This window comes from Cetorhinus maximus, chromosome 6 (genome assembly GCF_964194155.1).
Source record: "Cetorhinus maximus chromosome 6, sCetMax3.hap1.1, whole genome shotgun sequence".
Taxonomy (NCBI): domain Eukaryota; kingdom Metazoa; phylum Chordata; class Chondrichthyes; order Lamniformes; family Cetorhinidae; genus Cetorhinus; species Cetorhinus maximus.
The window spans coordinates 33,022,623-33,038,224 of record NC_135884.1 but is presented as its reverse complement, the minus strand read 5'-3'; the positions used below and the strand labels follow the sequence as shown (position 1 = coordinate 33,038,224).

At 38.3% G+C, this 15,602-nt stretch overlaps 1 protein-coding gene across 6 annotated transcripts in view; it reads left to right on the top strand.

Moving 5' to 3' along the window:
- Positions 1–15,602, top strand: part of LOC144681691 (protein TASOR-like) — a 52,884-nt gene that overhangs the window by 32,974 nt on the left and 4,308 nt on the right. For 3 of the 6 annotated variants that reach the window (XM_078543519.1, XM_078543520.1, XM_078543526.1), the window contains exons 10-20: positions 1,710–1,813; positions 2,258–2,361; positions 2,733–2,802; positions 2,921–2,989; positions 3,597–4,337; positions 5,150–5,691; positions 8,186–8,330; positions 9,019–10,055; positions 13,477–13,602; positions 14,283–14,442; positions 14,973–15,081. In XM_078543519.1, coding sequence (XP_078399645.1) covers positions 1,710–1,813; positions 2,258–2,361; positions 2,733–2,802; positions 2,921–2,989; positions 3,597–4,337; positions 5,150–5,691; positions 8,186–8,330; positions 9,019–10,055; positions 13,477–13,602; positions 14,283–14,442; positions 14,973–15,081 — 3,207 coding nt within the window. The remainder of the gene's footprint in view (positions 1–1,709; positions 1,814–2,257; positions 2,362–2,732; positions 2,803–2,920; positions 2,990–3,596; positions 4,338–5,149; positions 5,692–8,185; positions 8,331–9,018; positions 10,056–13,476; positions 13,603–14,282; positions 14,443–14,972; positions 15,082–15,602) is intronic. The other 3 variants (XM_078543524.1, XM_078543523.1, XM_078543525.1) reach the window with 3 other exon arrangements.

Below are 15,602 nucleotides of genomic sequence, written 5' to 3'. Positions count from 1 at the left end.
TTTAAATTGACCAGCCTGTAGTTGCCAGGTTTATCCCCTCCCCTTTTATAAGTGGCGGTTTTAACATTTGCCGTTCCCCAATACTCCGGCACTGCACTCCTATCCAAGGAAAATTGTGGCCAAAGTCTCAGCAGTTTTCACCCTTGCTACTCTCTAATGTATAGGATGCATCCCTTCTGCAATGGGTGACTTTTTTAATTCAAGGACTGCCAACCTTTTAAGTTCCTCCTCTATCTGTTTGTATCCTATCTAATATCTGTGATGCCTCCTCCTTTTGCTGCTACATGGGCAACACTCACTTTGTTAGTGAAGATGGATATAATGTATTCCTTCCATACCGTAACCATGCCCACTGCCTCCTCGAGAATACCTACTTTTTGGCTCCTAATCAAATCCACCATCTCTGATTTATCTTTTTACTATTTGTGTTTATAAAAGATTTGTGTTCCTTTTTATGATAGCTGCTGATTTATTTTGTACTCTTTTCCATCCTATTCCATTTGTTTAGATCTTCTCTGTACTTTCTGTATTCAGCTTGGTTCTCTGCTGTATAATGAACCATACAATTGTCATAAGCCTCCATTTCTGTCACACTCCTAACCTTTTCTATTTAGTCATCCAGGGATCTCTAGTTTTGGATACCCCACCCCTCATGCGAATGTGTCTATTCCTTACTCAAACCACCTTTTGAAGGTCTTACTTCAATGTGGGCATAGACTTCATAGTATGTTCAATTACTGTTGTACTTGATTGTATCTCATCCTTTTCCATTGCTATTCTAAACCTGGTATAATGATTATTCTCCTAATGTTCTCACTGAAACATGTCCCACTTCATTTCCCAGGATTGGATCCGGTACTACTTCCCCATTGGGCTGGAAATACACAGATTGAGAAAGTTCACTTGTACCCATTTCAGGAATTCCTCCTCCTCTTTGCCCTTTACACTGTTACTTACTATAACTATATTAAGCTAATTAATGTTCCCTTTATCACGACTCTTAATACTTGCATCTTTCTGTAATTTTCCTACAAATTTGCTCTTTTATCTCCTTCCCACTGTATTGTGGCCTGTATAATATGTAGTTGTGCAGTAGCTCCTCTTAGTTCTAACTCCTCAGTTCTAACCAAATAAACTTTGTCTTTGACCGCTCAACTATATTATTTCCCTCCAGCACTACAATTGTTTTTTAAATCAATACTGTCCTTCTCTTTCCTTCCTGAATACCTTGTAACCAGGAATATTAAGTTGCCGATTTTCTGTCCTTTGAGCCAAGTCTGCTGTTGCTAATGTTTCATATTCCCACATGGCGAATTGTGCCTGCAGTTCACCATCCTTGCTTACCATTACTACCTTTCATTCCCAGACAGACAGGACATGCTATGATAAATGCCAAATGTTATCTTGAAACTGACAATGTTGGATCTTAATCACTTTTCACAGCCTTGAATGTTGACACTATATACAACCAAATTTAAAGTGATTATCCTTTTATGCTTGTTGTGGTCTGTGTTTATAATGAAGAACTTGTTAGAACATAGTATTTAACTGTTAAACTGGGATAATTTCCATTAATGTAGAACCAAATGGTTAAATGTTTTGTGCTGATTAATTTAATTAAATGGGGCAACTGATATTTATGCAGATATCACTGTAGTTGAATTTGTAGGTTGTGCTTTTTACCAAGTAGATCCTCTTTCTTTTTTAAGGCCTGAAAAACTTGACATTGCAACAGTTATGAGTGTTGATAGCTTAAAAAACAAAGTACCAATGACAGTGTTCCGGAAAGCAACTTTCTCAGGGACAAGAGAAGGTGAGAGCTTAGTCTGTGATTAACCATTTTATTGACCTTTTATATTGTTAGAATTTACTCTCCTGCCTTTTGTGGATTGCATATCACTCAAGTAAATAACTTGAGCTGATGTGGCAACACAGCTGTATTTCTAGACAGTCGCCAGCTCCTCAGTGTGCTGTCTGTTGCTGTGTAATTGGAAGTGGAGAGGGAGAGGATAGCTAACCAATGTCTATTTCTTGCTTTTCCCGTTCAAACGCTGCCGGAGTGAAAACTTACATGTTTGCTTTTTCCCTCTCTTCCTCTCCCCTTTTTCCCCACTCAAAGCAACCCACAATGCAGGCACTTCAAATTGCCTGCTTTCCTTGAAGTGAATTCACTTGTAAATGTGTCTCATTTATTAAAATGTCAGGCTAATAAGTTCTGCTAAATGATGTTTAGAGTCAGTTTATTTGTTTTCTCCAGCACTGAAGAATGGATTGTATTATAGCTTGTATGAGTTTGTGGAACAAGGAAAAACAGGAAGCAATTTGGAGTCTCTGCTTCATAAACTGGAAGAGGAAAAACTAGTGAGTTACAAATTAAATCATTCACCAAACCTCAAGTGCGGAATTCTTTTCAGTAATTCCATTGAATAAAATGCAACCATCATTTGTAAATGTTTGCATCTTGCCTAGAGAGTGACCATAATGATTGAAGCTCAGCTCATTTTGGTTAGTTCTTTCAGCTCAAGCATGCCTGCTCTTCAGTTAACAAACTGAAGATTAATGCTTAAAAGTGTTATGCATGTTTGCTGTTGTTCCTGCTCATGTACTTGCATGCCCAGCACCCTGGCATTATCACTTTCTCACACCTGCCAGCCCCAGCTCCATTTCCCTTGGGCCAATCCCCTTTTGTTCGTATTTGTAGCACTTTAAAGATTTAATATCTTTATGCATAGGTTCTCATCAAACCGTTGGGTGATCGAGGATTTCTGCTTTTATTTTCTCCATTAGAGATGGTGGATAACGGTAAGTGTGATTGCTCAGATTTCTATTAACTATTTTAACTGAATTTGAATTTTTTAAACTTTAGTACAGCTACAGTATTTCATAATTCTCATTTATGAATGTATTTTTTTTAAATCAGGTTCTCCAAGCTCAAAGCCCAAGTTTCTTCAAGCATTATTTTTGTTTCCAGAGTCTAGATTGATTGGTGGTAAGTTAATTCAGTATGGAGTAGTGGCAAATAAGTCCAGAAGCAATTTATACTATGAATATGATAAGTTAAGTCCTGTTAAATATGCATGCTGGTTATAATAAATTATTTGAGTGATATCATACTCAGAACCTACTTTAGTCATCTTTGCATTTTACTCTGTTATCACCATGTCAATGAAAGTAGAAGTTCCGTGGTAGCGTGTAGATGGGCTGAATGCAACAGCAGTAATTGCTTGGCCTGTCTCAGGGAATTAATAGGTGAAAATGCTTCCCTTTAATTATATTTTAGATCACCTTTATCCAATTAAACAAATGAGGACAGTTCCCATGTTGCACTGTAAATTGACATGCATCTTAAAACTATCTTTTCAATGTAAATATTGCTTCACTTAAGTTTTTAAGCAGGCAGTGTAAAGCGCAATTTTTTTTAAAAAGCATAATAAAATTTGACACCTTTGTTGCGAAAATTGTTTCAAAAGCATTATAAATTTGGAGAAATTGTCCTCAAATTTTCTTTTCCTTTCTTCAGTCCTGCATTTTTAACCTGTTAGTCTGTTATGTAAATGTGCCTAATAAGTTGGTGGCTGTTTGTGTTCCTTTTGTAGATGAGATCAAGAGAAATGCCGAATCTGTGTCAACTGTATACAGTGATCCAGAGGTTATGCCGCAGTTATCCAAGTTTATACCTGCACTGTACTTTGCTCTGGATAAAATTCGAAAAGAGCTGCCTGGTAGCTTAAAGAATTCAACCATGGATGCTGCATTTGAAAATAATGTAATTGGTTACCTGAAGAATTCCCAAGGAAAAGAGTCTTGTGCTGAAAATGGAAAGCCTAGTCAATTTATCATTCCCACTTACGAGGAGAAAAGGTTCTCTTCAACCAGGCAAAAGAGATCAAATTTATCAAGAATCTTGCGCTCTTACTTTTTTCACCCTCTTCGGTATCAGTTTGAAGTTTCCAAAGCTAGAGAAGTGTTAGACCAATATCCAATTTCTGATACCGAGTTGCTCAGCTCCCCTGCCGCATGTGCTGCAGAGGAACAGAAATTTGAGAATCCAGTTCCAGAGATCGCTGCTCAGGAACCAGTGGATCCTCAAACGAGTAGCATCATAGCTGATGGTAACTTTGTGATGCCTTCTGATAATATGGCTGATTATGATCCTGATAAAATCCAAGAGCTCATTGACTTGATATACAGCAGGAAAAGGCATGGCCCAGGGGAAGCTAGTGTAATGAATATTGAAGGACTTGCACATTGTATATCTGACAAAAATAACCTTGGATTGAAGAGGAAGTTAGAATCTGTTTCTGAGAGGAGCCACAAGCATATGAAGACAACTCAAGGTAATAGACCACAGCATTTAATTTAAATAGTATTTAATATTAAACTTCATACAATAGTACGGGTAATATGGTGGGTTAAATGACTTTTCACTTTTGGGCAGAGAGTTAACTTGAATGTAACCCTAACCAGTGAGATGAAAATTCTCTTCCCTGATGAAGGATTCTGTTTGAAATGGGTTTGGCTACTTTCAAAGCCAGTTACTTAAGATATGTGAGGACAAAAAGCACCCGCTTGACATGAGTTAGCTGTGACTTGGTATTGTGATGCATAAGGACCATGTACATACAAAAAAAAAATACTGTATATACTTCAGATTTCTACCAAACTGCCAGTTTAAGTGAGCTGAACTAGCATTGATTGAAGGGTCACTAACCTGAGCTCCTTAAATGTAGAGTACATTGTCCTACATGGGAAAACTTACTACTGCAGTGCCAGCATTTTTGTTGGAAGTTGGGACAGATTTTGTTTTTCTCCAATAGGATTCTTGGTTTTTCTCTTCACCTTATTGTATAGACATGATTATTCATATAGTATTCATTCACCAAGTGTGATGGAGCTAATGGACTGAGTGAAGTGGAACAATCTTAAGATTTACTTGGTGTTTTATTCAAGAAAGGCAGGTGGTGAAGGATAAAACTGGACTTCGTAAGCTTTTATTTGCAGAGATGAAAATTGCAAACATGCACCTCCAAACCCAACAGTTTGTCTACTTCTATAGGAGCAGACATAAATGAATTTCCAGTTAATGCCCACTATTGGCATATAATTAATGAATATGCAATTAATGCACGGCTCTTTTTTTTTTAAAAAGGTAATCTCTTTGCAGGGTCAGTGGCAGTGGATGAATCAAGGTTACCTGATCAAGCTCCTCAAGTAATAAATGGGCTTGGCTTCAATGAAACCGACATAAGGCAACGTGAACCTGCCACGACGTTGGCTCCAGATACTGACAAACTGGTTGGCTTGTTGCTTGAAGTATTTAAATCTTCCACTTGTCAGAGTTCTGACTCAGTTTCATTAAACCAGGAAATAAGGTTGCCGGTTTGCTCCAGTGGTGATAATCTACAAAGCAACAATGTGGGTTTTTGCTGGGACCAAAGTAATGCTTTGATTAATGAGAAATCACAACTGAATCAGAAAAGCATTGATGACCACACCCCACACAATGAACCAACAAAACAAGAGCACTCCCAGGAAAGCTTTGTACCTGGCCTCGAGCAAGAAAGTCCAAGATTATGTGGAAGTAGTTCTGGTTTAGCATATGTTGATGACATTCATTTCAGAGTAAAAACAATTGACCAGCCTTCTGGAGAACATGCATTACAGTACAATTTGAGGGAAGAATACCCAGAGGTAAGGACTGCCTATTCCATGTTTCTGTAGCTGCCTACTGCTTGGAAATTTATAAAGTAGGGAATGAGTTCAATGACCTGGATTTTGCAGTCAACTGCAAAGCAAGGGTGTTCATTGCTAACCTCCAAGGAGGCTGCCCACAAAGATCTAGCAATCTCTGTGCTGGGGTTTTCTGCTTTATTGACAGCAGATAAAATCTGGTGACAAGTCAAGGGGATTTTTTGGTGTGGAGAAACAGTAATGTCAGCAAGCAGATAGAGGGCAATCGCAATGACATATTCACACAGGAATCTAGGAAGTTAAAACCATTGAATCCCTTTACTTTTAATTTAAATTTTTAGATTGTGAAATAAGTGGCAACGATTGGATTAAAATGGAAGCTAAAATAGTGAAAATGTTTAATTTTTTTTAAATTGAATTTTTTATGGTGGAGAAATTTGATGTTCCAGAAATAAATAGGTTTTCTCAGCCTATTAGTGTGTTTAGCAGTAATTGTGAAGTTAAAAGCACAATTACAACTCATTCAGCAAAGTGTAACTTTTTCAAGGGTTTTTCCAGCAAGATTGACAGTGTTAAAGAGGTGGACATTTCATGATTACAATGGTGATTGTAGTCTGTGGGATCCTTGACAGTGCATCCTTGGAGAAGCATAGACTCACTGATAGTAACTTCTGGGTTTCTTCCTTCAACTGCGCATGTGCAAACTCCTGAAGTTGCTGTCAGTTTCAGTGGAATAATGATTGCGAATGGATTTTGCCAAAATCCATGTCATTCTATATGAAAGGAAGATCTAATTTATAATGGGATTTTCAGAATGGTAGGGTTGTAATTTATAAATTGGTACTAATTTGAGACAGTGTGAGGTGAGAAAAGGAGCAAATGCAGTTGTATCTCATTCTATTTGTTTGATTTTAGTGCTTCAAATCACTGCCACCACTGACAGACCAGTAACCAACGTGTACATGGTCCCTAACATCATACAGATCAACAATCATCATCTTCCAGACACACTAGATGCCAACTTTCAGAGCCATTGTACATGTGAGCCAGACTTGATACTGGGTTACGTGTTCTCCACAGTCCTAACATTTGTACAAACTTGCAAATCATTCCCCAATATCATCTGTGTCATTAATAATAGATGGTAAACAGCAAAGGCTTTAACACTGCGAACTGATTTCCAAGCAGATCCAACTTTCTGCCCGTAGAATGCAGCCAATTAATCCATTCTATCAGCTTTTGAGTTATTCTACAAGATTGATAATGCCTTGGGATTTGCTGCCTATGAGAGTGGAGATGATGAATGATTTCATAAGGAAAGTGGATGGGCACTTGAGTGAAATAAACTTACATGACTATGGGATTAGAGGGGGTAATAGGGCAGATTGAAATGCTGTACACAGATGCAGCATGGACTCGCGTGAATGGACTCCTCTGTTGTAATGATACTTATGATTCTATCTTGTGGCATAACCTATTCCAAGGTACCTTTTTTATAACATGTTTTATGAAAATTCAGTTAGATAATGTGGCTACCCTGATGCATCAACCTAGTAATGAATTCAAAACATTCACTCGAGTAGGACTGTCTTTTCCGTAAGCAGTGTTGGGTGCCCTAAATGATGACTGCACTGTCAGGGTGATCATACAGAGAATTTCATGATCCCTTCAGGAATCATTCTTGAAGGCAAACCAATAGCGCCCCAGTACTAATGCCTTGTCTCCCTTGGGTGAATGTCCTTTTGACCAGCAGTTTGATTTGTTTGAAAGTTTAAGATGGTATCCTCACCCATGATAACATCTATGATTGTAAACAGCACAACTGTCTGATAGGTGAGTGTTGTCTTCAATACAAATGGCTAATGCAAAATAGTTATTTAACATTTCTTATCATTTCCTGGGAATTCATTCCGTCCTGTATCTGGGTACGTTCAGTAGCCCTGTACAGTCTTTACAAAACATAAGTCTGTTAATGTAGCTAAAAAAGCTTTTTACCCATGCTATTGCTGTCTACTATCCTCTTCTTCAGTGACTTAGTTGGTCCAATCGCAGTTTTATTTTCTTTAAATGGTGCGCAATGTGTATGTTCCTGAGAACTACATATTTTAATCTACGAAAATGCTTTTTAATGTCTAATTTGCCTTGTAATTTACCAGTCAGGCACCTTGGCTTTGTCTTTACATGTGCCTTTGTTACTAATGCGCGCATTAGTAGAAATTACTGTATATGATTAGTGTTGGATAATTAGTCTGACATGCAATAAATTGAGAATAAATTATGGGATCTTTTCATGCCCGCAATTATTTACGGTCTTATTTTGGATTACTACTTCAAACCTTCTGCAGAAAGCTGAGCTGCTAAATTGCAGAATGGAATCTTCAACTCATCTAGAAAAGAATAAACTCTCCCACAGAACAGTAAAAATGTATTAATGTGATGTCAACTTTAATCCAGATTAGTGAATTTGTTCTAATGCTCATCGTCTCTTGCTAAGGAGCAGAGTTTGGGAAGTGTAGGCAGTGCTGAAAGTTGTAGTCCATGTACAAATGCCTCCCTTGAACAGCTGTACAGCAAGAAGATGACCACCTCCGATTGTCCAAGTGATAGTGAAATTAACTGGAAACTTATTCCCATAACTGGTAAGACATTGTCTAATTGATATTTGAGAAACACTGTATAGTCATTGTGTTTGTGGTGTCATACTTCAATGTATTAAATGCTTAATGTCAGGGAGGGGAATTAGATTTTTCAAGAATTCTCTTTCCTCCCAGGTTTCCACACTTTTTGATTATCCTGTGAACCTTCTTACTTAATAACAATTTTTCTCATCTCCCTTCATGAAGATAGTTAACTCCTTGAGACTGACAAGATTGTAAGAATTAATATAATCTTTCTGGTGATAAAAAATAATGTTTCAGCATCATATGATGGAACTCATTGCTTTGAGTTGTTTAAAGGAGTTGAGATGAAGATAATGTACTCCTTTGACTGTAACTGGATTATCAATAATTACACACTGCCATGCTGCATGCCATTACGGCTTTCTTTAAAATTTACTGGAGTTGTACTACTGCAAAGGTTTTGAGCAAATGAGAAGGTTCTTGGATCCTGAAGGAATTAATTTAGAACTCCTAATGAAACATTGACACCCGTTCAAAGCACAGATGCTGTCTCTTATTCCAGCTTATATTCATTGGGATGTTGATTTTAAAATTATAGTCTGTGCTATTGGTGTTCTGATTGAATAACAGTGATTAACATCAAATCTTAAGACACCTGGTGTGTCTAGTTTATAGAATGTGCGATAATAGTTGTCTTCGTTTGTAGATATGAAATCACGGATTGAACAACTGTTCTATTTACCACCAGAGGATTCATGTCCTGATGATCCACGGGTCATAAATCGACAGTCGAACATTAATCATTATCAGTCGCCTTCAGACTCTGGCACTGGACTAGGCAACATTTTTAAGGATTTCCAGCAGTATTTTGCACCTTATGAGACCAATGGCCATCTGTTTGATTTGAAAGGTGATTCAGCTTCAGCAATTGAAAATACTGTTCTGTTGGAGTACAGCAAATTCTCAGACAAAATGAAGCAATTGCTTAAGAAGGAAAAGGTCCGATATGGTCCTGACAACAAACGGCCAATATTTTATTCTCCACGAAAGGTTCTGGCACTTTCCAGGTATTCAAATGCCCAGTCACACCAAGTCTCTGTGCAAAGTTATATCAATAAATTACGCAAGAGGATGAACTGTGTAATTGCTGATGCATGTTCTGGTCTGTCTCATACAAATTTGAATCTTTATCCATCACCGCCTCCAGAACTACTAGTTCAGAGGATACAAGAAGAGATTGTAACCTGCAGTAGAGTCGTACAGGAGCCATTCCTATCCACCGGTTCTCAATTAAATACATTAGTGTGTACAACAGAAGAGTCTAACCACTGTGACAACTCTGTGTATGAAGAACCGATTCCTTGTGAAAAGCCTCGGGGATCTGAAAAGGATTCAAAAACTGGTGCTTCCCTGTCTGAGAGTATAGTGCAATCAGAAACATCTGGACAAACTTTGAGCTCAGTCAATGATTCAGATTCCATAGCTGCGGTAGGGGAGGACAAAAGCTTATCACCAGAGCAAATCCCAAGCTTTGGGAACCAGCAGGAGATGGTGCATCCATTGCAAGAAACCACTGGAACTGTCGGACTTCCTGGAACACAGCCGTGTTTAACCAACTTAATTCAGCAGTTAAATCCCGAAGTTTTTTGCAGCTTAGTTGAAATTATTAAGGATGTTCAGAAGAACACGGTGAAGTTTTACATTTATGAAGTGGAGAAGACTTCTGTCTGTGCAGAAATAAAGGTACAATGACACTCATAATGTCAAATTAAACTCAAATTGGTTTTCTCATGTTTTCAATAAACGGGTTAACCAAATGTTGACTATCTTAAAAGAATTTTAGGTCACCTTGTGTTTCATAAGAATTTGTCTCCATTTCTATCATGGGTGTACAGAGTTGTACAAAGCCTTGGCCTAACCCCATCTGGAGTACTGCAGTTAGTTTTGGGCACAACATCTCAGAAGGGGGTATTGTGCACGCTCACTCAAATGATACCAGCAGTTAAAGGGTTAAGTTATAAGGAGTGGTTGCACATATTTGATTTATATCTCCATAAAATGGCAAATTGTATTTATAGAGATCCTTTAACGTAATGAAGTGTTTCAACGTGCTTCACAGAAGCAATGCAAAACAAAATTTGACACTGAGCTAAATGAGGCCAAAAGTTGGCCAAAGAGGAAGTTATAAGAAGCATCGTAAAGGAGGAAAGAGAGAAGCAGAAAGGTTTATGAGGGAATTTTTGAGCTTGGGGCCTAGACAGCCAAAGACAAGGCTACCATGGCAGAGCAGTTAAAATAAAAGCCTAGGGTGCTTTATGCTTTGTTATCTGCTCTTTCAACCTTCAATGCCACCTTCAATGACTTAACGTCCATGTACACTCCCTCTGCTCCTGCATCCTGTGGTCAAAGCTTGGTTTTTTGAGTGGGGTGTGATAATTGCAGGTTTAAGGGATAGAGGGGCTGTAACTGAAGAGTGAATTGTTCAACAATATCAGCCAAAATGGGGTCCAAAAAGGGAAGTTTGGATTGTCAGCAGTTTAGTTGGAATATGGTCGAAGGAGCAGAAGGTAACGAGATAAGGTTGGGAATTGGGGGAATCTAGAGAAAGGTTGGGCTCGGGATTAGGGTATGGGGGAGCTTTAGAGGAAGTTTGACCTGGTGATGATGTGGAAGATAGGGAAGCAGAAGAGGCAGTTGATTGTTTGGCCTTAGAGGTGAAAGTGGAAGAGATGGGGACAGAAGGGTTTAAGACGACTATTTACAATAGAGAAAAGAAGCTGGGGGTTATCTTTGCATTCCAAGATGATCCTGGAATAGTGACCGGTTTTAGGAGATGGAAGTAAGACCTGGTGGTGCTTTGTGCTCTAACCAGATCTGGTGGTGAATGACTAAACCAGTTGTTTGCCATATCCATTCAAGTTTCCATCACTTGGACTTGAGGGAGAGGAAAGTAGGGCCATAATGGGGAACAACCAGGATGAGTGAGGGTAATAGTTTTCATTGGGGACTCTGGCATCAAAGGTGGAGATGAGGGTGTGGTTCTGCAAATCAGTAGTTGCAGAAATGTTGTAGAGTGGAGGGCCAAAAGCTAGACAGTTGGGATTTTGGAAGTGTAGTTATACCTGATTTGAGGGATAGTTTCTTTTCCCCCCCTGGATTGGACATAGAAAGTGATAGGTTTGGGGCATGCAATGGGTATGTGGGTAGAGTGATACAAAGAAGTGATCAAAGATGGCTTTACCTTTGATGTGATGGGAGTAGCAAGACCACGTGAGATGGCAAGGCTAAGTAACGGCTGTGGATTGGGGAGTGTACATGGAGATTTAGGGAGGATAAGAAGGCAGTGAATTCTGGTGAGAGAGCATGATGAGTTGAGATGGGGGTTGAAACCACAGAAAATGAAGTTGTTGTTCGGTGCAGAGACTAGGAACAAAACAGTGAAGATATCTCAAAAATTTTATTGTATTTGGGTAGTAGAGAATGAGGATTTTAAATGAAAGGTGAGGGCTGTGGAATAAGGACCCACTGGTTTAGATAGTTGAGGGGTGGTTTAATTAACATGTCAAAATCACGAACGGATTTGATAGGATATGGAGAAACTATTTCCTTTGGATTCCGGGAAGAAAGGAGACTATCTTAAAATTAGAACTCGGCCATTCAGGAGTGAAATTGGGAAGTACTTTTCCCATGCAGTGGATGATGGAAATCTATTCTCTCCCCGAAAAGTCTGGATTCGGGGTCGTTGGAAATTTAAAATTGATGGATTTTTAGTCGTACGGATATGAAGAGATATGGAACCAAGATGGGTAAGTGGAGTTAAGATAACTAAATAGCCATGATCTAATTGAATGGCAGAATAGGCTAGAGGGGCTGAATGATCTACAAATGTTCATTGGAAGCATTTACTGCATAAAGAGTCTATATAAATACAGGTTCATATTTCCAAATACTGTACATAAGCAGGGTAGACCACATGGACCTTTTGGTCTGTTCCACCATTATGTATGATCATGGCTAATGTTCTACCAATTCTAATTGTACTTTGGGTTTTTCAAAGTTGAAATGGATATGGTATGGAAATACACTGAAATCTTACTGTTAACACTGACTCTTATCTCACTGAGCAAAAAAGCAATTTGCACCATTGTTTCACATTGCTGCTCCATGTAATGGGCTAACTATATCCATTGAAACTTAGAATTGAGGTTGGTTGATTGGCAGATTCACAAGATGGGCAGTCCTGCAACTTGCATCTGCTAAAAACGTTAGTGGGAAGCAGCTGACCTTCCTCCCCTGGGCTGGTTATTCTAGTTTAATTTATTTAATTCAAGTTACTAGCTGTTCTCATAACATAGTAATACCTCTTGAAATACCCAATATTCTTTAAAAATTTGTCTAAAATCACCTTGTATTTCTGTGTTTAGCAAATAGGTTAGTTGCACTGAAACATAACATTCCTGCAACTACAAGTGATGTTTCTGCAAACTATCTCAATCTGCTGATGTGATATTGTGATGCACTGACCTCCTGTACTGTTAAGTAGTGGAAATTATATCCTTCCCCCTCAAACTTTTGGTCTTCTCCAAGCTCTCTGGGCAATGCTGGGACATACAAAGTCTTTCCTGGAGAGAACCAATGGGGAGCCTGTAAATAACTCGAGCTCTAACACCTATTTGTCCTCATTTGGGGAATGAGTGTTGAAGTTGGAAGAAAATTGAGGAATTTCGGTCACCAAAATGACATGAAAGGGGAAATAAGTTGCCTCATGCATGCTCCATCTTGAATTTATTGATTGAGAATGTTCTTGTTCTGTTTTTATAACCGTATCATTAGACCTGTTCGTGCTTTTTGTGATTTTTTTATGTACATAGGAGTAGGGAAATTATAACATTCTAATGTTTTGCAAAATGTTCACTTTTTAAAGTCAGTGTGCTTATTATTGTAATTAGCTGACATTAGTAAATTGGACTTCTCACATCTCCTTACCAATGGTATCTGCAGTCAATGTGAACAATACAGAACACCTGGTGTTAGTAAAAGACCACTTTGAGCATAGAGAAAGTGGAAGAATATGCTCACAAGATTTGTTTGTATTGGAATTTCGCTTTAAGGTTTTCTGAATTGTGACACAATGTGAATAACTCTTTAATTCTGAATCATTCAGGAATATTTGACTGGATTGGGTAATAAGGAGTGTCATCCAGAGGAGTTTTTGAAAAAAAAAGATGGTTCGATGGATAAATTACTGATTATAATTCAAAATGAAGACATTGCATCTCACATTCACAAGGTGAAGGCATCCCTTTTCAAAAATCTTTTTGCATTCAATGGTATTTTCTACTCCACTGAAGAAGTGCAACCAGATGTAAATTGTGATCACTTATCTAGGAAGGTTTTCATTACACAAAAATGAAATACTGGGAAGTTCCATGTTTTATATTTTCATATTTCTACATAAGTAATTTACTGTTCTGAGGTATTGAATTTATTGCAGAAAGTCTCCTTCGTCATTTATGTAAATGCCATGCTTGTGATGTACATTATGATGAAAATGAAACATCTGTTTCTTTAATGAGTAGAAAATTTGAATGGAACTTCCCGGACTCGATGAACAGACTGGCTTTGTTGGCATACATTTCTAAAGAACTCTTGTAGTGTGTGTAGTCTGAGGGAGGTGTGTTTGTTTGAGCACACTTTTTTTTAGGTAATAGAGTTTAGCACTGATGTAAAGAAGCTTCTGTTTCACACAGGTGCTATATTTGCACAGTGTTAGCCCAAAGATAATGCTCAGCTTGCAGTAACTCTCATTCACATTGTCCCAGTGTCTGTTCAGTCCCTGATACCAAACTTAGGCTGCATTTACATAACTAAGGTTATTTCAAATTTGCTTTCAGGTTTGTGTTAATATGGAAGTATTCATGCTTGTTTCTGAGAGGTACTTTTTATTTAAAGCATTTAATTTAATTGCAGGTCCCATCCTTGATATCTTTAAAGAAGTTGTCTCGTGTCAGTTTTGCTGGAGTGGATAGCTTGGATGATGTACAGAATCACACATACAATGAGCTATTTGTGTCTGGTGGATTTATGGTGTCAGATGAAACCGTCCTGAATCCAGAGTGTATTACTGTTGGTAAGTTGGTCTGCTACAGCTCAATGTTTACTGACAATTTTAATCACTGAATTTTATTATGTTGAGCAGGATTGCAATATAGGACTCTGAAGTAGAGTCATACAGACTTGAAACGTTAACTGTGTTTCTCCCCTCCACAGATGCTGCCAGACCTGTTGAGCTTTTCCAATGTTCTTGTTTTTATTGCACTATAGTATTGTCTGATAAGAGGTTAGGTAATAGTTTTAAGTTAGATAGTAAAGAATTATGCTGTCTTCTAAAGGCTTCAGCTTGCAGGGCAAATAATGAAATTGACAAAGAAAAGTTTGAAAATGAATGATGTGGTTCATTGCCTCCCTGTGTCACTCTCCTTCCCTCTGCATCCCCAGCTTTCAAAGTCCTAGATGACATGGCTTGAAAACCTGAATCCTCTCACTCTGCTGTGCTACGCTGACATTTTAGCATGTTTCTCTGTGGCAATCCCAAATACCTTGTTTTAGTTGCAGAAGTATTATTATACTTTGTTTAACAATACAAAACATTTTTTCCAGAAAAACTTCAGGTATTTCTAGAATTTCTTAAAGATTTGAGCACTCCTGAAAGCAAGTGGGTCTGGAAAGTTCACTGCAAAATATACAAAAAGTTGAAGGAGCTGGCAAGGTCAGTGTGTTGTGTCTTAGTTCATACTGTTGAACAATAACAAATCGACTTTACTCCATTTAAATTACCATAGTTGAATATTGATTAAATTTGACTCTTTTATTGCACAGGCCATGTGCATCATTGAAATTTGTTATGTAAACGTTTCCAGTAGTTTTCCTGTTCCCAGGCTGACCCATTCCTGCCTGTGTGGGCCAACTCTTCCTCCTGACTTCCAATTTGAACAAGTTGCCCAGCCTCTGTCGTAAGCCAGATAGTCCTTCATGGCCTCTCTTGGACCATAAGCAGCACAGCACCATTTCTTGGCCTTTGCTAGGAATTGACTTTTGAAAAATAAGTGGACAGGGCTCCCCCAGGGTATTGGAGAAAGAGCCCCGGTAATCTTTTTTAATAGGACTTTACTGAATGTTCCGGAGAGGCATGTTAGGCAATCCTACGGGTTCCAGTAAAGACTTGGAAGCCACTTCTGAATTATAAAAGGGAAGCTGTTCTCCTGTGGTAGAAATCCTTGTTACTTAAAC